This window comes from Dromiciops gliroides, chromosome 2 (genome assembly GCF_019393635.1).
Source record: "Dromiciops gliroides isolate mDroGli1 chromosome 2, mDroGli1.pri, whole genome shotgun sequence".
Classification (NCBI taxonomy): Eukaryota; Metazoa; Chordata; class Mammalia; order Microbiotheria; family Microbiotheriidae; genus Dromiciops; species Dromiciops gliroides.
Window position 1 is genome coordinate 440,669,461 of NC_057862.1, and position 21,845 is coordinate 440,691,305.

General features: G+C 39.3%; 1 protein-coding gene across 3 annotated transcripts in view; it reads right to left on the bottom strand.

The window, feature by feature from the left end:
• SLC17A9 (solute carrier family 17 member 9) overlaps positions 1-21,845 on the bottom strand; it is a 51,537-nt gene that overhangs the window by 16,718 nt on the left and 12,974 nt on the right. For all 3 annotated transcript variants that reach the window (XM_043981051.1, XM_043981050.1, XM_043981049.1), the window contains exons 2-4: positions 17,964-18,161; positions 15,705-15,844; positions 6,611-6,710 (exon numbers count right to left, since the gene is read on the bottom strand). In XM_043981051.1, coding sequence (XP_043836986.1) covers positions 6,611-6,710; positions 15,705-15,844; positions 17,964-18,161 — 438 coding nt within the window. The remainder of the gene's footprint in view (positions 1-6,610; positions 6,711-15,704; positions 15,845-17,963; positions 18,162-21,845) is intronic.

The following is a 21,845-nucleotide window of genomic DNA, read 5'->3' on the forward strand; positions in this document are numbered from 1 at the left end:
AGTGACTTTATGAGAAACCAAGACACAATAAAGCAAATCCAAATGAATAAAAAAATAGAGGACAATGTGAAATATCTTCTGGGAAAAACTGCCAACCTGGAAAATAAGTCCAAGAGAGATAATTTGAAAATTATTGGTCTACCTGAAAACCATGATCAAGGAAAGATCTTAGAACCATCTTCCAAGATATTCTCAGGGAAAATTGCCCTGAAATTCTAGAAGAAGAAGCTAAAATAGAAATTGAAAGAATCCACCAATCACCTCCAGAAAGAGATCCCAAAAGGAAAACTCCTAGAAATATTATAGCCAAATTCCAGAGCTGTCGGGTCAAGAAGAAAATATTGCAAGCTGCCAGAAAAAGAAAGAATTCAAGTACTGTGGAGCCCCGGACAGAATAGCACAAGATCTAGCAGCTTCTACATTAAAGGACCAGAGGGCATGGAATATGATATTCCAAAGGGCAAAGGAAATGGGATTACAACCAAGAATCACCTACCCAGCAAAACTCAGCATTATCTTTCAGTGGAAAAAATGGGACTTTAATGAAAAAGAAGACTTTCAGATATTTGTGATGAAAAGACCTGAACTGAATGGCAAATTTGACTTTGAAATACAAGACCCTAGAGAACCATAAAAAATTGGAGCTGGGGGACATACCTGGGTTTGTACAGTGGGCAACTGTCTTGTGTCTGAGGCCGGGTCTTGGCTGGGATCCCCCTGGGTCCAGGGGTTATGATTTGTCCACTGTGTCACTGAGCTAGATGATAACATTAGGGTTAAATTGAGGGGTGAAGGGAATTCACTGGGGGAAGGGGAAGGGCAGAAGCGAAATCCTACATGAAAGTAACAGGAAAAGCCTTATGGAATTGGGGAAGAGATGGGAGAGGAGCAGGGCAGTAAATGAATTTTATACTCATCAGAAAAGGCTCAAAGACCTTAAACTCATCAGAGCTGCCTCAAGGAGGGACTAACAGACACACCCAACTGGGTGGAGTAATCTATTTAATCTGGGCAGTAAATGAGCCTAACACTCATCAAAATTGGCTCAAAGACCTCAATCTCATTAGAATTGGCTCAAGGAGGGAATAATGCACACACTCAATTGGGTGGAGTAATCTCTATAACCCTGCAGGAAAATAGGAGGGGAAGGGGATAAAGAGAGAGGGGCAAAAGAAGGAAGGGCAGAGTGGGGGAGGGGACAGACAGAAGCAAATCCCTTTTGAAGAGTGATAGGATGAAAGAAGATGGATAATAGAATAAATATCATGGGGAAGGGAATAGGATGGAAGGGAAACAGTTAACAATAGTAATCATGAAAAAGAGAAAAGGGGGGGAAATTGTACAAAAAATATAGCAACTCTTGGTGGAGGCTAAGAATTGAGAATCAAGGGGATGTCCATCAATTGAGGAATGATGGAAGAAGCTGTGCTATATGATTGTGGTGGAATAAGTCTTGTGCTATAGGAAATGACAAACAGGATGACCCCCCAAAAACCTGGAAAGACTAATGAACATCAGTGTATAGTGAGGTGAACAGAGCTGGGAGGACATTGTGCATAGTGACAGCAGTATTGTTCAATGAGCAATTGTGAATGACTTAACTACTCTCAGCAGTGTAGTGATCCAAGATAATCCCAAGGAACTAATGAGGAAGCTTACTATGCACCCCTATAGAAAGAACTGATAAAAAGAACACTTGTGGATTGTACATATATAACCTGGTTGCAATCTTGTGGAGAGGGGAGGAAAGGGAGGGAGGGAGGGAGAAAAATTTGGAACTCTAAATCTTATGAAAATGAATGTTGAAAACTACCCTTACGTGTAAATGGAAAATAAAATAAATGTTTGTTGCTGAAAAATAAAATAAAATTTAAAAAAGAGAGAGAGACCATGGTGAAATTGAAAGCCTAAGTAGCTGGGAGAATGATGTTGTTAAAAGAAATTAGGAAATTTGAAAGAGGAGAAGGTTGGGGGCAGGAGTAGAAGGAAATAATAAATTCAGTTTTGGACATAATAAATGTGAGATGTTTATGAAACAACTGGATGTTCAATAGGCAGTTGGTGATACAAGACAAGGCCAGAAGTGATATTAGGGCTGTACAAATAGATCTAAAAATCATCTGCAAAGAGATGATAATTGTTTCCAAGGGAGCTGATGAGATCACCAAGTAAGAGAGTGTCATGGGGTGCAGAGCACCCCAGAAGTTCTCTGGGGCACATCAAGGAATCTTCTCCTTGAGAAACTAAACCAGAGGACAGATACACCTAGACAGATAAGTGGAACCAGTTTGGACTGAGCTAGCTTTGGGACTTCCACCCTTCATTCTGGTCTCCCTTACCCCTGGGGAGATAAATTTGGGTGTGGCTTCGGCCTTTGTGTCCTGAAGAGAGATCCAAAGCTACCCCTCACCCAAATTCCTCCAGTCACTGCCAGTGGGGGATGGTCCTCCCTCACTAAAGGAACTTTCCACAGGCAGATGGTCCACCCCCATCAGCCCCTATAAAAGTACCTGCCATTCTCCTACTCGAGGAGATTGGTACCTCTGAGTCATGTGCTTTGTGCCTATCTCCCCATGAGAAGTCCAAGGATTTCTTTCATGGTTTCCCTTCCCCCCCCCCGCCCCCCCCTTCCTTTCCCTTGCCCCTAAATAAACTACCACCTTATTCTAACTACTTTTTGTGTGCAAGAGGGTGTAATTCTTTAAAGAGGAATTCCTAAAAACCCCTACCCCTAATGAACCCGTACTCCATTCCCCCATTACAAGAGTATAGAGAAAGAAGAGAAGAAGGCCAGGACATGGCCTTGGCAGACTTCCATGGTTAATGGGCATGACTGGGATGAAGATAGAACAAAGGCAGCTAAGGAGGAATGGTCAGACAGTTAAGAATAATACAGAAGAGAGTAGTGTCACAAAATCCTAGAGAGTAGAAAGTACCCAGCAGAAGAAGATGATCAAAAGTGCAAAAGACTGGGGGCAGCTAGGTGGCACAGTGGATAGAGCACCAGCCCTGGAGTCAGGAGGACCTGAGTTCAAATCCGGCCTCAGACACTTGACACTTACTAGCTGTGTGACCCTGGGAAAGTCACTTAACCCCCAATGCCCCCCCCAAAAAAGTGCAGAAGACTGAAGAGAGGTCAAGAATGATGATAATTGCTAACAGTTACTAAGTGCTAGGCATTGGACTAAGTGCTTTACAAATGTTATCTCATTGGATCCTCAAAACAACCCTGGGGAGTATATGTTATTATTATTCCCATTTTACAGATAAGGAAACTGAAGCAAAAAGATTAAATGACTTGCTCCAGGTCACATAGCTAGTAAATGTCTGAGGCCAGATTTGAACTCAGATCTTCCTGATTTCAGTCTCTATCACTATCCACAACACCAACTAGCTGCCATTCAGAAGAGTATGAATACTGAGAAAAGATCATCATTTTGCGGGGGGATAATTTTGGATGGAGCAGTTTCAGCTGAATAATGAGTTTGGAAGCCAGGTTGCAGAGTTAAGAGAGTAAGAGGAGGGGCAGCTAGGTGGCGCAGTGGATAGAGCACCGGCCATGGAGTCAGGAGTACCTGAGTTCAAATCCAACCTCAGACACTTAACACTTACTAGCTGTGTGACCCTGGGCAAGTCACTTAACCCCCACTGCCTCACTAAAAAAAAAAAAAAAGTAAGAGGAAAGGAAATGAGAGCACAAATTATAGATGACTTCCCCTTTAGTCATGAAAGGGAAGAGAGAGAAGATGATAGCTAGCAGGGATGGTTGAATCAAATTAAGGTGTGTGTTTTTTAAAGGATAGGAGAGACCTGAGCATGTTTATAGAAGCAAAGAAGCATGCAGCAGAAAGGGGATGATGATGGGGGGAGAAGACAGAGATTTGAAAAGATGGGACATAATAGGATGTAGGACACATGAAGAAGGGTTTGCCTTGGCAAGGAAAAGGGCTAACTTTTTATGTGAGATAGGGATGAAGGAAGAGATAGTAGGGAAAGACATGTAAGTGATGTGAGATTAGGAAGAGGGGAAAAGAGGAATCTTTTGGTGAATGGTCTCAATTTTTTCCAGTGAACTATAAAGCTGCTTTTGTTGGTTTTATCCGTTCTCGAAGAGGACTGTGACATCAGGGTGATGTTGTGACTTGCACTGAATTGGATTTAAGTGAGAGAGGGCTGTGCTAGGTCACCAACTTCTCTCTCTCCTCCAGAGCCATCTGGGTCCAGTGGTAAGATATATATACATATCAGTACAACTGAAGATAGCCCCAAATGTTTAAGGTAATTGGGGTTAAGTAACTTGCCCGGGGTCACACAGCTACTAAGGGTCTGAGGTTAGATTTGGACTCAGGTCCTCTTGACTCCAGGGCCAGCACTCTATCCACTGCACCACTTAGCTGTCCCACTGTAAAGCAAGGTCCTCAGCTGAGAGGGTGAAATAAGAAGATGCCATAGAAATTTAAGGATGGAATGAAAAAGTTTGGAAGTTTGGTGAGTGGAATAGTGATCAATTAGGGAGATATAAATGAATTGAAAAAAAATCATTGAGATTATGTAATATAAATTTATAATAGGCCTAGTCAGCTCAGTTTTGTAATTTTCTCTAACCTCACTCAGAAGTACATGGATAGAGTCAAAGGAAGGAGATGGTAAGAGCGATGCAAGGTTGAAGCTTTGCAAGGCATGGTTGGCAACAGAATAAGAAATAGGGAAGGGCTGATGGCCTGGGGTAGAGGGAGTAGAGAGGAAGGTGAGAACAAAGAACAGGGATATAAGGCAGAGAGAAAGACAGAATCATAAAAGATGATCAAATAAAGGAATTTTAGAATTCATGAACATGGAAATAAAAGATTGGAGGCTTTTAGTGGAATTCAAACTCAATGAGAGTGAATAGTGTGATATGGAAGCTGGAAAAGATGATGCAATGTTAAGCTGCATTAAAAAAGACACCAGCTTTCAGGAATAAAAGGAGTCAATAGGACAGCTATTCTCTGCCCTTGTTTGTTTTTTGAGCACTGTGTTAGATGGGGGGAGGGGAGGTGGGGTGTGACACTGACAAACTGGAGAACATCCAGAGGAAAAGTATGAGCAGTCCCTTCAGTAAGTGTCCTATGAGGATAGTTTGAAGGAATGCTGAATGTTCAGTGTGAAGAAGACTCAGAGAGGATATGATCTCTTCCTTCAAGTACATGAAGGTCTATCATGTGGAAGAGAGATTAATTTGTTCTGTCTGACCCCAGAGGGCAGAAATAGGAACACTGCATAAAATTTGCCATGATGGAAATTTGGGTTTGATTTAAGGACAAACTTCTAATAATTAGAGGCATTCTAAAGTAGAATCATGCTGCCGTGGGAGGTGGTGGAGGTCTTCAAAGACTGCAAGACCAATCACTGGGTATGATGGGGAGGGGAATCTTTGTTGTAGGTTGGACCAAATGTCAGGTGAGTTCCCTTTACAACTGTCAAATTCTGCAAAATCTAGAATTTAGAATGTTGAATCTGGAAAGCAACTGAGTGTCCAAACCCTTATCGACAGATGGGAAAACTCAAGCCCCAAGATGGAAAGTTACTTGTTCATGGTGAATTAAACACAGAACTCACAGTAGAACCCATGTTCCTCAATTCCTAAGCCAGTGCTCAATCTACTGGGCCACCTTGGTGCTGTCTCCAGTTCTAACGCAAACACAAGAAAAATCTCAAGTTAAAAGAAAAATTTTGAAGTCTCAGCCAAAGGTCTGTTCAACCAATATCAAATACTAAAGCATTTTAATACAGCAAAAAACCTTGTATCCTGTAATACATTCCTTCTATAGCTTCAGAACAAAGCATCCCAAGAAGCAAAAGGATGCTGAAATGACCTTCCCTCCCCCAACCAACCTGTCTTTCTCCATCTGCCCCTGCACATGGTTGAGGGTGGTGGTGTCTGTGCCTAACAGAAGGCAGAGGCTGAGACATTATACAGTCAAACAAATTAAGCCCTAAGTAGAAACCATGTGAAGCCTGTGTTTCTGTCTATCTTCCATGCCCTATGGCCGTGCCACCTCATCTATGCCATAGCACCTGCTGTCCAAAATTACATCAGGACAACTATAGAGTGAATTTGAAAAGAAGAGAGGGAGCAGGGAATGACCTACCTCGTCTCACTCAGCACAGATAAAAAAGAAACAGATGAAGTGACGGTTCCCCCTCCAAACCATTTGCCAACCCAAACCCCCCAGTCCCCCAAACCCTCCTGACACCAAGAGAGGAAAATGTGCACAAAGGGACAGCATTTCAAAGGGCATGAATAGTTTCAGGAACAAGTCTCTGTTCATCTCCTGGAGCAACAGCCTCAGGCTTCCACATCCAGAAATGATGCCCTCCAGGATGCCTGTCATCCAGAGATCCAGATGTGCCCTGTGTTGATGTCCTTTGTTGCCATAAACAGTTCCTGGTATGTCTTCCCATGTGTCATTCTTGGGAGGCTGAATTGTTTGTGGCTCAAATTCAACGGCAGCTCATTCAGCTTGAGGAACATGACATGATGACATGAGCTCATGCTTCTTTTTTTTCCTTTTGCCTTCCTCCCCCCACCCCAAGCCCAATATCTCATTACTGTGCTATCAGAACCTACCCAAACTGGGAACCTGCGCCCACAGTGCTATAGGTGAATGCTCGCTCATTCTCCCGAACTTTCTGAGACAGCAGGCTTGTCAAGGCAGGGAAATAAACCCCTGGAACAAAAAAGATAGACTAATCAGACCAAAGGGAATGACTAATACCTTCCCAAATCATTCATTCTTCCATTCACTCATTCAACAAACATACATATTCATTTAATGTGGTTAGATGATTTGTCCTGGAGGGCACATGGGTGGGTTTAAACAGCTCCCCACTCTGGGTATAGTTAAAATAATAATAATAATAATAATAATAATAATAATAATAATAATAATAATAATAATAATAATAATGATCATTATCACAGCAAAAATGTACATAGCATATACACTTTCATCTGATTCTCACAACAAGCCTGTGAAGTAGATACATGTATTATTATAACTATTTTACAGATGAGGAAACTGAGTCTCAAAGTAGTTACAAGGCTTGCCAATAGCCACAAAGCCAGCAAGTGGTAGAAGATTTCAACCAAGGTCTTTTTTATTTTCTGTCCTTAGAAAAGTAGGAAAAATTCATGAAGATCAGAGAAATCTCTGGCACCTAGAACACAGATTTTCTAATCCTTAAGGTGCTATGGCTTTCAAATAATCGCAAAGTTATCAGAAATGTTGCAAAAGGACCCAGCAAGACTGTATGAGTGTGAATTACTCCATCTGCTCTGTCTCCCTCCCAAAGTTGTTGTGAGACTCAAAACAATGTAGGGACAGTTCTTTGTAAATTGCAAAATGTTATACATGCTAGAAGTTGTTATCTCTAATCACCAGAATATTTGATAATAATGATTCCTTATTGGAGGAAGAGTCAAGATGACAGAGTAAAGGCAGGTATTCACCTGAGCTCTCCCAAATTCTCCTCCAAACAACATTAAAATAATACCTCAAAACAAATTCTAGAGTGGCAAAACCAACAAAAGAATGGGGTAAAACAATTTTCCAGGCCAAGACAACTTAGAAAGTTGTCAGGAAAGGTCTATCTCACTGGAATGAGAGTGGAGTGCAGTCCAGACAAGGCTGCATCCAGCAAGCAAGCAGCAGGCTTTGGGGGTATGTGCATCTTGGCTTTCCCAAGCTCTCAGCCCACAGACTGTAAGGGGGTTGGACAACTTGTCAAAAGGAGATTACAGGAAAATTTTTGCTAGAATCAGGAGCCAGACTCTGTTTCATTGCCCATACATGGTTCCAGATAACAATTGCAGGACAAGAAGAAGCATTAGCAGGAGCAAGGAACCTGGTCACTGTTCTGGGGTGGAAGAGAATGCTTGTGGTCACTCATAGACCAGAGCACAGGCCAGGAAAGCAGTGACCACACCTCTGCTTAAATCATACCACCTTGGAAGAATTGTAAACTTATAGACCCTAAGAACTAGTTCTTTAAACAGCTCAGGAAAGTGTCCCCTCCACCCAGGCAGCAGGGCACAACTTTAACATAAAGTTAAAAATCAAAAACTGGTTGGAAAAAGTGAACAAACAACAAAAAAAGAACCTGACCATAGAACTTTACTATACTGAGAGAGAAGATCAAAACACAAACTAATAAGACAAGGAAATCAAAGCAGTTCCATGTGAAGCCATGAGGGAAAAAAATGTAAATTGGTCTCAGACCCTGGAAGATTTCAAAAAGGATTTTTTAAATCAAATAAGAGAATTAAAGAAAAAATTGAGACAAGAAATGACAGTGATGCAAGAAAACCATGAAAAATAAGTTAACAGCTTAGTAAAAGAGTTACACACACACACAAACACACACACACACACACACACACACACACACATTAACAGAATAAGCCAAATGGGAAAAGGACAAAATGTCACTGAAGAAAAGGACTCCTTAAAAAGTAATATTGGGGGGCAGCTAGGTGGTGCAGTGGACAGAGCACTTGCCCTGGATTCTGGAGGACCTAAGTTCAAATTTGGCCTCAGACACTTGACACTTACTAGCTATGTGACCCTGAGCAAGTCACTTAGCCCTCATTGCTGTGCCAAAAAAAAAAAAAAAGTAATATTGACCAAACAGAAAAGGAAGAACAGCTTACTGAAGAAAATAATTCCTTAAAAATTAGAACTGGGCAAGTTGAAACTAATTACTCAATGAGACATTAAAAAGCAATAAAATAAAGTCAAAGAATGAAAAACAGAAGAAAATTTGAAATATAGCATTGGAAAAATGACTGACCTAGTAAATAGATCCAAAAGAGATAATTTAGAATTATTGGAGGGGCAGCTAGGTGGCACAGTGGATAGAGCACTGGCCCTGGAGTCAGGAGTACCTGAGTTCAAATCCGGCCTCAGACACTTAACACTTACTGGCTGTGTGACCCTGGGCAAGTCACTTAACCCCAATTGCCTCACCAAAAAAAAAAGAAAAAAAAAAAGAAAAGGGGGGGCCCTAGACATTATCTTTCAAGAAATTATCAAGGAAAACTGCCATGATATCCTAGAACCAGAGGGTAAAATAGAAATGGAAAGAATCCATCTATCACCTCCTCAAAGAGATCCCAAAATGAAAACTCCCAGGAATATTATAGCCAAATCCCAGAGGTCCCAGGTCAAGAAGAAAATATTGCAAGTAGCTAAAAAGAAACAATTCAAATATCATGGAGCCATAATCAGGATCACACAAGATTTAGCAGCTTCTACATTGAAGAATCAGAGGGCATGGAATATGATATTCTGGAAGGCAAAGGAGCTAGGATTACATCCAAGAATCCCCTAACCAGTAAAAGTATATATAATTTTTCAGGGGGAAAATGGATATTCAGTGAAACAAAGGACTTTTAAGCATTTTTGATGAAAAGACTAGAGCTGAATAGAAAAATGTAACTTTCAAATACAAGACTCAAAAGAAGCACAAAATAGTAAACAGGAAAGAGAAATCATAAGGGACTCGATAAAGCTAAACTGTTTACATTTCTACATGGGAAGATGAATATTTGTAACTTCTAAGGACTTTTTATTTATTACAGCAGTTAGAAGGAGTGTATTTAAACAGAGGGTACAGGTGTAAGTTGAATATGATAAGATGACATCTAAAAAAATAAAAGGGGTGAGAAAGAGAAATGCGCTGGGAAAAGGGGAAAGGGAGAGGTAGAGGGGGTTAAATTATTTTACATAAAAGAGGTGCAAAAAAGCTTTTATAGTGGAGGAGAAGATTGGGGAAGTGGAGATAGGGGATGCTTGAACCTTACTCTCACTGGAATTGGCTCAAAGACAGAATAATATACACAAACAGTTGAGTATAGAAATCTATCTTACCCTAGAGAAAATTAGGAGAAGGAGATAAAGGAAGGGGGTGGGGATGATAGAAGGGAGGGCAAATCGGGGAAGGCAGTAGTCAGAAGCAAAACACTTTTGAAGAGGGAGAGGGTGAAAGGAGAGAGAATAGAATAAATGGGGGAAATAGGAGGGAGGCAAATAATAACTGTGAAAAAATGGAAGCAATTTTTCTTATAAAGGTCTCATTTCTCTAATATATAGAGAACAGAGCTGAATTCATAAAAAAAAAGAGTCATTTCCCTAAATGATAAATGGTCAAAGGATATGAACAGGCAGTTTTCAGATGAAATAATCAAAGCTATCTATAGCCATATGAAATAATGCTCTAAATTACTCTCAATTGGAGAAATGCAAATTAAAACAATCCTGAGGTACCAGCTCACACCTATTAGATTGGCTAATAAGAAAAAAAAGGAAAATAACAAATGTTGGAGGGGATGTGAGAAAATGGATACATTAATGCATTGTTAGTGGAGTTATGAACTGATTCAACCATTATGTAGAGCAATTTGGAACTATGCTTAAAAGGCTATACAACTTCACATACCCTATGACCCAGCAGTACAACTAGTAAGTCTCTATCCCAAAAAAGAGAAAAAACAAAAAGAAAAATGACCTATATGTACAAAGATATATATATAGCTCCTCTTTTCTGGTGTCAAAGAATTAGAAACTGAGAGGATGCTCATTAACTGAAAGATGGCTAAACAAGTTATAGTTTATGATTATTCTGGAATACTGTTGTTCTATAAGAAATAATGAGCAGGATACTTTCAAAGAAACCTGGACTCACTTGAATTGATGCAAAGTGAAATTAATAGAACCAGGAGAATATTTTACACAATAACTGAAATATTGTAAGATGACCAATGTGAATGACAGCTGTTCTCAGCAAGACAATGACCCAAGACAACTCTGAAGGACTGATGACGAAAAATGTTATCTATCCCCAGAGAAAAAAAATGATGGAGTTTGAATACAGATTGAAGCATACTTTTTTTACTTTTTTTTTTTTACTCTTTATTTTTCTGGTGGGATTTTTTTTTGTCTATGTTTTCTTTCACAATATAACTAATATAGAAATATGTTTTGTATGACTACACATGTATAACCTACATCAAATTGCTTGCCTTCTCAGTGGGGCAGAGGAAAGGAGAGAATTTGGCACTCAAAATTTTAGAATGAATGTTAAGAATTGTTTTTACATGTAATTGGGGAAAATAAAATACCAAATAAATTTAAGTTTTTTTGAATAAAAAATAAAATAATTGCAGATAGTATAAAAACTTGGCAGTCTACCTGCCAAGACAAGCCCAGGAGCTATATAAACAGAATTAGAAAACACTTTTCATAGAAATAAAGCTAAATCTAAACAACTGGAAAAATACTCATTGCTCATGGGTAGGTTGAGCCGATACAATAAAAATTACAATTATACCTAAATTAAGTTACTTATTCAAGACCATACCAATAAAACTAACCAAAAAATTATTTTATAGAGCAAGAAAAAATAATAACAAAATTCATCTGGAAGAAAAAAGTCAAGACTATCAAGGTGGGGGTAGGGGGTGGGGGTGGAGGGGAAGGCGGGAGAGTGTAAATGTGAAGAAAGGTGGCCTAGGAATACCAGATGTCAAACTGCATTACAAAAAGCAGCATTCATCAAAACAACCTGGTACTGGCTAAGAAATAGAGCAATAGATCAGTGGTATAGATTATGTACACAATACAAAGTAGTAAATGACCATAGTAATCTAGCTGTTTGATAAAACAAGAGATCCAAGCTTTTGGGACAAGAACTCACCATTTGTTAAATATGAGTTAAAACCGCTGGGAAAACTGTAAAGCAGTTTGGCAGAAACTAGGTATAGACCAAAATCTCATACTATATACCAAGATAAGGTCAAAATGGGTACATGATTAGACATAAAGGGTAACACCATAAGCAAATTAAGGGAGCATAGAATAGTTTACTTTTCAGATCTATGGATAAGGGAAAAATCTATGATCAAACAAAAGAAAGATAGCAAGATGCTTTCAGAAAAACCTGGTAAGACTTACATGAACTGATGCAAAGTGAAATGAGCAGAACCAGGAGAACATTTTACACAGTAATAGCAATATATATGATGATGAACTGTGAATGGTTTAGCTAATCTCATCAATACAATGATCTAAGACAATTCCAAAGGATTTATGATGAAAAAATGTTACCTACCTCCAGAGAAAGAACTGATTGAGTTTTTCTAGGGGATTTTTTTGGAAGTGTTTTCTTTAATAACATGATTAATCTGGAAATATGCTTTGCATGATGGCATTTGTATAACCTATGTCAAATTGCTTGCCTTCTCAATGGGGGGGGGAGAAAGGAAGGGAGAGAATTTTGAATTCAAAATGTTAAAAAAAAACCAATGTTAAAAATTGTTTTTGCATGTAATTGGAAAGTAAATATTTTAATATTATTTTCATTTTATTTAGAATTTTCCCCAAGTTACATGTAAAAAAAATAAAAATAAAATTTTTTCACATTGTTTTTTTAAAACTTTGCACTCTAAATTTTCTTCCTCCCTCCTTCCTTAACCCTCCCTATGAAATCAAGCAATTCAATATAAGTCATACAAGTGCAGTTATGTAAAACATCTTCACATTAGTCAGGTTGTGAAAGAAAATAGACAAAATAACTTTAGAAAGAAGAGCTAACAGGGGCAGCTAGATGGCGCAGTGGTTAAAGCACTGGCCCTGGATTCAGGAGTACCTGAGTTCAAATCTGACCTCAGACACTTGATACTTACTAGCTGTGTGACCATGAGCAAGTCACTTAACCCCCATTGCCTAAAAAAAAAAAAAGAAAGAAAGAAGAGCTAACAAAGAAAATTATACTTCAATCTGCATTCAGATACCATCATTTCTTCCTCTGTTGATGGTTTGCATTTTTCATACATCCTTCTGATAGAATCCTCGTCTTCATTTCTTTCACAATTACTATTGCTAACTGTATTACCCTCCATCTTATTCCCTTCCTTTGATATTTACTCTATTTTCTATCTTCCTTCATCCTATCCCTCCTGGAAAGTGTTTTGTTTTTTGCTGTCCCCTCCCTCAATCTGACCCTCCTTCTTTTGCCTCTCTCCCCCCACCCCCTTATCTCCTTCCCCTTCCACTTCTCCTCAGGGTAAAACACATTACTATATCCACTTCAGTGTGTATGTTAGGGGCAGCTAGGTGGCACAGTGGATAAAGCACCAGCCCTGGATTCAGGAGTTCAAATTCGGCTTCAGACACTTAACACTTACTAGCTGTGTGACCCTGGGCAAGTCACTTAACCCCCATTGTCCCACAAAAAAAAAAAAAGAGTGTGTATGTTACTCCCTCTTTGAGCCAATTCTGATTAGAGTAATGTTCACTCACTCCCCCACTCCTTCCCCATCTTCCCCTCCACTCTATAAGCTTTTTCTTGTTTCTTTTATATGAACTACTTTTCCCAAATCCACCTCTCCCTTTCTCTTTCTTCCAGTGCATTCCTCTTACAATTTAACTTTATTCTAAAGATGTCATCATGGGTCAGCTAGGTGACACAGTGGACAAAGCACCAGCCCTGGACCCAGGAGGCCCCAAGCCCAAATCTAACCCCAGACATAAGCCACCCCACCCTGCCTGCCCCACAAAAAACAAGGATAAACAAAAAAGAAATGCTTTACAGATATCATCTCTTCATATTCAATTCACACCTGTGCCCTCTGTCTAAGTATATTCCTTTCAGCTGCCCTAAGACTAAGAAAGATCTTATGATTTAGAAGTATTATCTTCCCATGTAGGAATATAAACAGTTTAATCTTTTAATATCCCTCATGATTTATTTTTCCTGTTTACCTTTTTATGCTTCTCTAGTGTCTTGTATTTGAAAGTCAAATTTTCTATTCAGTTCAGGTCTTTTCATTATGAATGCCTGAAAGTCCTCTTTTTCATTGAAGTCCCATTTTTCACCTAAAAGATTATACTCAGTTTTGCAGGGTAGGTGATTTTTGGCTGTAATCCCAGTTCCTTTGCCCTCTGGAATATTATATTCCATGCCTTCTGATCTTTTAATATAGAAGCTGCTAGATCTTGTGTTATCCTGACTATAGCTCCACAATAGTTGAATTCCTTTTTTCTAGCTGCTTGAAATATTTTCTCCTTGACCTGAGATCTCTGAAATTTGGCTATGATATTCCTGGAAGTTTTCCTTTTGGGATCTCTTTCAGGAGATTGGTAGATTCTTTCAATTTCTATTTTACCTTCTGCTTCTAGAATGTCAGGGCAATTTTCCCTGAAAATTTCTTGGAAGATGATGTCTAAACTCTTATTTTGATCATGATTTTCAGGTAGACCAATGATTATCAAATTATCTCTCCTGGATCTCCTGGTCAGCTGTTTTTCCAAGGAGATATTTCATATTGTCCTCTATTTTTTTATTCATTTGTATTTGCTTTACTGTGTCTTGGTTTCTCAAAAAGTCACTAGCTTCCATTTGTTCAATCCTAATTCTTAGGCAATTATTTTCTTCAGAGAGCTTTTGTATCTCCTTTTCCATTTGACTTTTCAAGCTGTTGACTTTTTTCTCATGACTCTCCTGCACCACTCTCATTTCTCTTTCCATTCTTTCCTCCACCTCTCTAAATCTTCCTTCTATCTCTCCTTTTGAGTGCTTCCATGGCCTGAGACTAATTCATATTTTTCTTGGAAGCTTTGGTTGTTGGAGCTTTGACTTTGTTATGATCTTCTTCTGAGGGTGTATTCTAGTCTACTTTCCCCTGCAAAAAAAATCTCTCTATAGTCCACTGTTTTCTTTGCCTACTCATCTCAATCAGAAGTAGATGTCTTATTGAAAGCTGATTCTCTATGGTAGGAAGGTTGACATGCCTGTGCCCCTCCCTCACTGGGCCACCACCATTCAACTCAGCCCACTGGATCAGAACCTGGGTGCTTTGCCCCAACTCCAGCAGAGACCACAGCCACTTCACCCCAGCCAACCACCGAACCCCTTCACTGGTCCACAAGCCGAGTATCAGAAGAAGTTGCTGGTGCTGAAGACCCCAAGGGGCTGGAGGCACAGTCAGCTCTAGGCTAGGTCCGCACCACACGCTATGTTCCTCTCTCAGCTCACACACCAGGTAATCCTAGTCACCATCTTTGGCTAGAAAATGGTCTCACTGTTCTTATGTGGGTTAGGCTACTCTGCGAGTTGTTTTATGGCATTATTTTGGAGTCTTTGGATGGGTTTATTGGGAGCTTGGGGGAATCACAGTATTTCCTGTGCCATCTTGGCTCCGCCCCGGGACAGTAAAATTTTTTTTTTTTGCGGGGCAATGGGGGTTAAGTGACTTGCCCAAGGTCACACAGCTAGTAAGTGTCAAGTGTCTGAGGCTGGATTTGAACTCAGGCACTCCTGAATCCAGGGCCGGTGCTTTATCCACTGCGCCACCTAGCCGCCCCAAAAGTAAATATTTTTAAAATAAAAATAATTCCTTATATTTAGACAGCACTTTCTAATTTTCAAAGCACTTCCAATGTATTTTCTAATTTGCTTACCAGTACAACTCATTTCCATTTTTATACACAACAATACAGAGTTTACTACAAAAGCAATAGATTGTCAGGTGTGATATAGTCAGTGACATGCATACCCATTATCTGGGATTTGCCTGGTTGTTTGGATCAAAGCAGTCTATTAAGAAAAAGACAAATAAGAAAAAAAATTACTAAATAAAGAACAGATGCCTCTTAGGAACTCACCTTGAAACAATCCCATGAGTATTCGGGAGAGAGTCATAAAGAACAAGTGGGAGCTGCTGATGAGCGAGAGGAATGGGGTAACAGCCGTGATGAAACCCCAGGCTGAGGCTGAGATCAGGATGACCTTGTGTCCTCCAATCCTGGAAGGGAGAGGAGATGAAATTTACAAGGAAGGAGGAAGAGTATGACACAATCAAAGGAAAAGTAAAAAAATGGAGAGAGCACTCTATCCCTTTTTTTCCTCTCATCTCTCAATTTCTCCTTTCTTTCTCTCTCCCACTTCCTTTTTCCCCGTCTTGCTTAATTTCTTGTTTTTCTTTCTGCTGTCTGTCTGTCTCTCTTTCCCTTCTCTCCCCCTTCTACTATCTTCACATCCTCCCTCTTCTTCCCCCTCTCGCCTTTTTCTTTCACTTTTGTCTCTCCCTTTCCCTCCCCCACTTCTCTCCTTTTCCTCTTTAACCCTCTTTTTCTCTCTCTCCTTCCCCATTCTTTCTTGCTTTCTCTTTCTTACTCTTGCTCTTCCCCCCTCTCCCTACCTTCCTCCCTCTGCCCCTCTCCTCCTCTTCCTCTCCTTTTTCTTCCCTTTCCCCTTTCTGTTTCCCTCTCCCCTCCTCTCTTTCTGCCCTGTGGTATCCATGGTTGAAATGACAAATATGAAGAATTCAGAGATACAGGGAAGACTTGGCTGAACTGAAGTCATCTGAAGAAAGAATAACCAAGACAATAAGATACAAAGTGAATAAAATAATGTAAGTAATAATGACATTTAAATTTGAAATCTGATTGACTCTGATTCTCTCCTAGAGAAGTGGTAAGAAAAATACTTTCCTCTTCTTGGTTCTTCCTTCTCTGCACATTTCTCTTGCATATATAGATATATGTGTTGATATATACATTTATGCATATATACTTAATGTGAGAAAATAATAGGGTTTTGGGAAGCCAAAGGCCCACCCCCAGGGGATTGATCAGATTAAGATTGATTGGATTCACTGACTTCACTGATTAACTCACTTAAAGTTAATTCAATTAAAACCATACCTGCCTGGCCCTCAAGAGGTATTTTCCTCAGAGGGTATGAACTCTGAACTCAACACAGGACCACCTTCAAGTCCAGTGAACCAATGGATTTGGTTGATGCTATCCAATTAGCTTGAAGCAGTGTGTAAGGACTGCCTCTCCTCTGGACCCAGAAAAAGCTTCCACTTGCAATTATTCTCAGTTAGACTCTCTCAGAGGTGCTCTTGGTGGCAGAGGACTTGGAGAAAGAAGCAGGCCAGGCTGAGCTCTTATTTTTCCTCTAGGCTAGAAGGCCAGGCTGAGCTCTACTCTCTCCTCTAGGCTAGATGCTTTTTCTTAACTTTCGTAGACATGTGTGCTCTCTTTACTAATATTTACTATACTTTATTAAATGCTTACTGCCCCAAAACTGGTACTAAAGCTTTTAATTTATAAGTAACAACTATATTAGGAGCCCTAGCTAATTTTCCCTACACTTGGGACAGAAATAAGGCAACCATATATAGTTTTACTTGCTACAATATGTACATATGTATTGTGCATGTATACATACATATATACACACAAATATATACATATGTGTGTGTCTGTGTATTTCCTTCACTACAAAAAAGGGGTTTAATATTCAAGGAAGGATTAAGGAATTGAGAGGAAATGAGTGTGGCATAAAGAGGTGACAACACTTTTTTTAAAAGAGGAGTTGGAAGGTAGGTAGGTACACAGGTGATATGTTACAGAACATGAAGTGGTCTTTTGATCAGTAAATGCCTCTAAACATCCAAACAATCCAGGTGAACCAGGAAATGAGAGGGCCTGCAACTCTTCTTCGCTTTTATATATTTAGGTCACTTCATGTATCTTTCTCTAACAAGATCTAAGAAACTGACTTTGGTCCCTTAACCTATAATTGCTTTAAATTATAAGGAGAACCTCTCTATATGTCTTATTTGGAATCCTTTCTCTTTCATTACAGTTTAAAAGGAAAAGACTGCTTTTTCTCTTAAAAAATAACTTCCTATTAAAACTTCCTTTCCTCTCCTTTTACATAATTCTCTTTCTTAACCCTTTTTTTCCCAACTTGCTAAACATTAACCCAACCAAGGCAAAGCTCTAGTTTTCCTCCTTCGCCCAAAAAAAAAAAAATGTAGGAAAGATGGGGGCAGGGGGAAAGGACCAGGAAGAGAGAAGTCAGCAGATACCAACCAATGAAACATCTGAAATGGGAAAAAGCAAACTCACCGATCCCCAAGGTGGCCTCCCATGATCTGAGTTAGGCAGTAACCCCAGAAAAAGCTGCTCAGTAGGATCCCAGACTGCTTCTTGTTCCAGCCAAAATCTTCATTCATAGAGACAGCACAGATGGGCATGGTGACCCGGGCACAATATAGAAGACATGTACCCAGCAATAACATCACAGTCCAAACCTGGCATTCAGGCCTAGGAGAAGCACCAAGAAAGTGGGGTCAGATTATTAGGAAATCTCACCCAAGTAAAAATTAACTTGAGTTGTTTTCTCTTTGACAGAGAGAAACATAAAAGTTTAAAGTCACCTGATATTTTTTTCTTAAAAAAAATTTAATGAAAAAAAGAATCATCTCTGTGACACATAAAAATAAGACAATGTCTATCTCCTGAGATTGCCTATTAGTTTATGTTGTCTGAGAGCTTCTGTTGGCAGATGTAATTTCTTAAAACATGAGCTTTATCATCAATCACAAGCAGATCAGGCAAATGGTGAGGGTCAGGGTAAATAGTTAATGTCTGTATGCAAACTATTAAAAGCACCATTTAAAGAAATTATTTCAGAAAGGGGAAACTTTAGATTATGTGTTTGTTAGGTCAAGAATGCATCACAAAGAAAATAGACATTATTTCTGGAACAACCGCCCATTGGATCCTTCCCCATACTGCCTCTGTTATACTTAATTTCCAGACTTTGCTATACTTAATTTCCATTTTAATGAATGTGACAAAAGTGAGGGGGGAAAAATTCTAGAAATCCATAAAGCAAAAGAAAAGAGAAGAGAAGAAAAGAAAAGAAAAAGAACATACCTATAAAAAGAAACCTTAAAGCCACATTCATTGTGGACGTGGAAAAAGGGAAATTGTTCAAGAAGATTGCAAAGGTTAGTCATATGAAACTCACATGATCCTTAATTTGCTCAACTGCGGAAATCAGAAGGGAATTCAGAATAACCTAAGGAACTTTTTGTGGGAAAGAGTATGAACTGTCTCTGAAAGAAAGTTTCTTATGGGGGAGGAAGGAGAGACAGCACCATAACGGTACTAAATTCTCAATTATCACCATGATACTTGAAGTAAGAGTTAGGAGACCTGATTTTGCCACTAACTTAACTATATTACATCAAGTAACTGCTGTGTTAATTTATTTATTTATCAATACAATGATGATAATGCTTCCTACCCTGCCATAATCTTCCCAGGGGGTTTGTGAAGACTAGATATAATCGCAGGACCATAGGATTTTGAGCTAGAAGGGACCTAAAGAGCTGGAAAGGCAGCATCACATAATGGGTAGAGAAGATCATGTTCAATGCCGGCCATTCTGATCTCTGATCCTGAAAAGCTGAGGAGAACAGGACATCTTCCTTTTTGAAGATAGGGATTAGTTCTGTTTCATCTCTGTATTGTAATCCCAATACCTGGCTAGACCTGGGTATATAAGAGACCACTTGGGAAAATGTTTGCTAAATTAATATTTAATTTGGAAAAAAATTTACTCTAATATTAGTCGTGCCTAACCCTGTGACTATCATAATTGAGTAAAGCTCAACCTGGGTTACTTCAAATCAGGGAAGCTCACTGAAGCAGCCAAAGGTCATGGGTTTTACCAAGGGAAAGAAGGTGGATGGCAGTCTCCTCTCACTTTTTTATTCCCTTTCACAGAAAAGTGCCAGGTACTGGCAAGAAGGCCCAACTAAACTAAACCAGGAAGATAAGCCTGAAACATAGAAGTTTCCAGAAAAAGACAGAGCCGATTCAAAGCAGAGGCAATCTACCCCAAATGAGCTTTATGGGTCTTAGAGACCATTATATATAACAGTTTCCTGGGGGCAAAGAACAACTGGAACCCTAGAATTTCCTCTGGTAGTATAAAATCGAGGAGTCATCTGCCTTTCTGGAGTTATAACCCAAAGGCTGACTAACCCTGTAGTGACTATTACTGGAAAGGCTTCTGGCAATGATAACTTCCATTTTTCTGGTAATTAAGATTTTATTGGAGCAGTTCAAATACCAGAACAATAAGAAGAACTAAAGGATTTGCTCTGAATGGTAGCTATTTATTGTAGACTGCAAAAAGCTGAACAATCTCATTTTAAAAAAAAATCTAGGTATGAATTTTTTAAAAATCTATTTTGCATTATTTCTGGAGGTAAGAGGGACATATTTAGAAATGTAGGTGATATAAAACAAAATATATCAATATGTTTGAGCAAAAAAAAAATTAGAGATTGGCAGAAAAGGTTCCAATTACTCATTTTCAGACAATCCCATGTTTCTTTAAATTATGCATCGGCCATTTCTTACAATACCATATTCCATCTAAAAATTTTACTTCTGTGTAATTCATTTTCCATAGCACTCCTCACAAGTGTTTTAAACTTTCTTTTTTCTCCTTAAAATCCCATTCTTTCGTCCTTTACTTCCAGTCTCTGATGAAAAAATGGTCTCCCTCCTTACCAATGCTAACCTGATTACAATAACTCCTTTTGTCTCAACAGTTTGTCCTCACAATAATCTCTCTTCTTTCACTAATCTTTAATCTCTCTTTCCACTGACTCCTTCCTTGATGCCTGGGTTTCTCCCATTCTTAAAAAAGGAAAAAAATATTGATTTAACCCTACCATCCCCCTCAAACTGCCATTCTATATCTCTCCATCCTTTCACAAACTCCTAGCAAAACCTGTCTATATTTCCACCTCTATTTCCTCTTCTTTTACTCATTTCTCCACCCTTGGCAGCCTAGCTTCTGATCTCATCGCTCAAATGAAATTGCCCTCTCCAAAGTTAGCAACAATCTCTTAATTGCAAAATCTGATGACCTTTCCCCAGAACCTATCTCTAATGTTGTTAACTGATTCCTCCTAGATATTCTTTCCTTCAGGGTTTTTCTGACACTCCTCTCTCTCCGTTCTCCTCTTCTCTGTCTGACCACTCAGTCTCCTTTGCTGAATCATCATGCATATCACATCCCTTGACTGAGTGAGCATAGCCCTGACTTTGTCCTGAGTTCTCTTCTCTTTATACTGTCTGTCTGTCTCTCTCTCTCTCTGGGCATTTCCAGTTTCTTTCATAATTCAGTTCACATATCACTTTCTACAAAAGGTCTTTCCTCATCCCCACAGGTGCTAGTGCATTCCCCCAGTAATAGAAGCATAACCTTATATTAGCTATGTATGTGTTTTGTATATACCTATATATGTATATGTGTTCTCTCTTGAGGGTAAAGTCTGGTTTGCTTTTGTCTTTGTATTCCCTGAACCTACCATGATGACTAGCACATAGTAGGAACTTAATAAATGCTTATTAATTGATAATCTCATCAGCTCCCAAAAGTTTAAATATCATCTCTATGCAGATGACTCCTAGATTTCAGTATCCCCAGGCTCTCCTGATCCCCAGTCCTGTATCACCAACTACATAATGGGCATTTTCAAATGACTGTCCCTTAGACATCTCAAATTGACTCAAATTGAACATGTCCAAAACTCATTACCTTTCCTCTCAAATCCATTCTTCTTTTCTTTATTTGTTTCTTTCTTTCTTTCTTTCTTTTTTTTTTTGTGGGGCTTAAAGTGGCTTTGGAGGGTTAAGTAATTTGCCCAGGGTTACACAGCTAGTAAGTGTCAAGTGTCTGAGGCCAGATTTGAACTCAGGTCCTCCTGAATCCAGGGCCGGTGCTTTATCCACTGTGCCACCTAGCTAACCCTAACCCTAACCCTAACCCTCCATTCCTCTTTCAGACTTCTATACTTCTGTTGAGGGGACCACCATCCTTCTGGTCACATAGGTTTACAAACTGAGAGCCATCTTCAGCTCCTCACTATCTCTCAATCCCAGACACATTCAATCAGCTGCCAAGAATTATTGATTCATCCT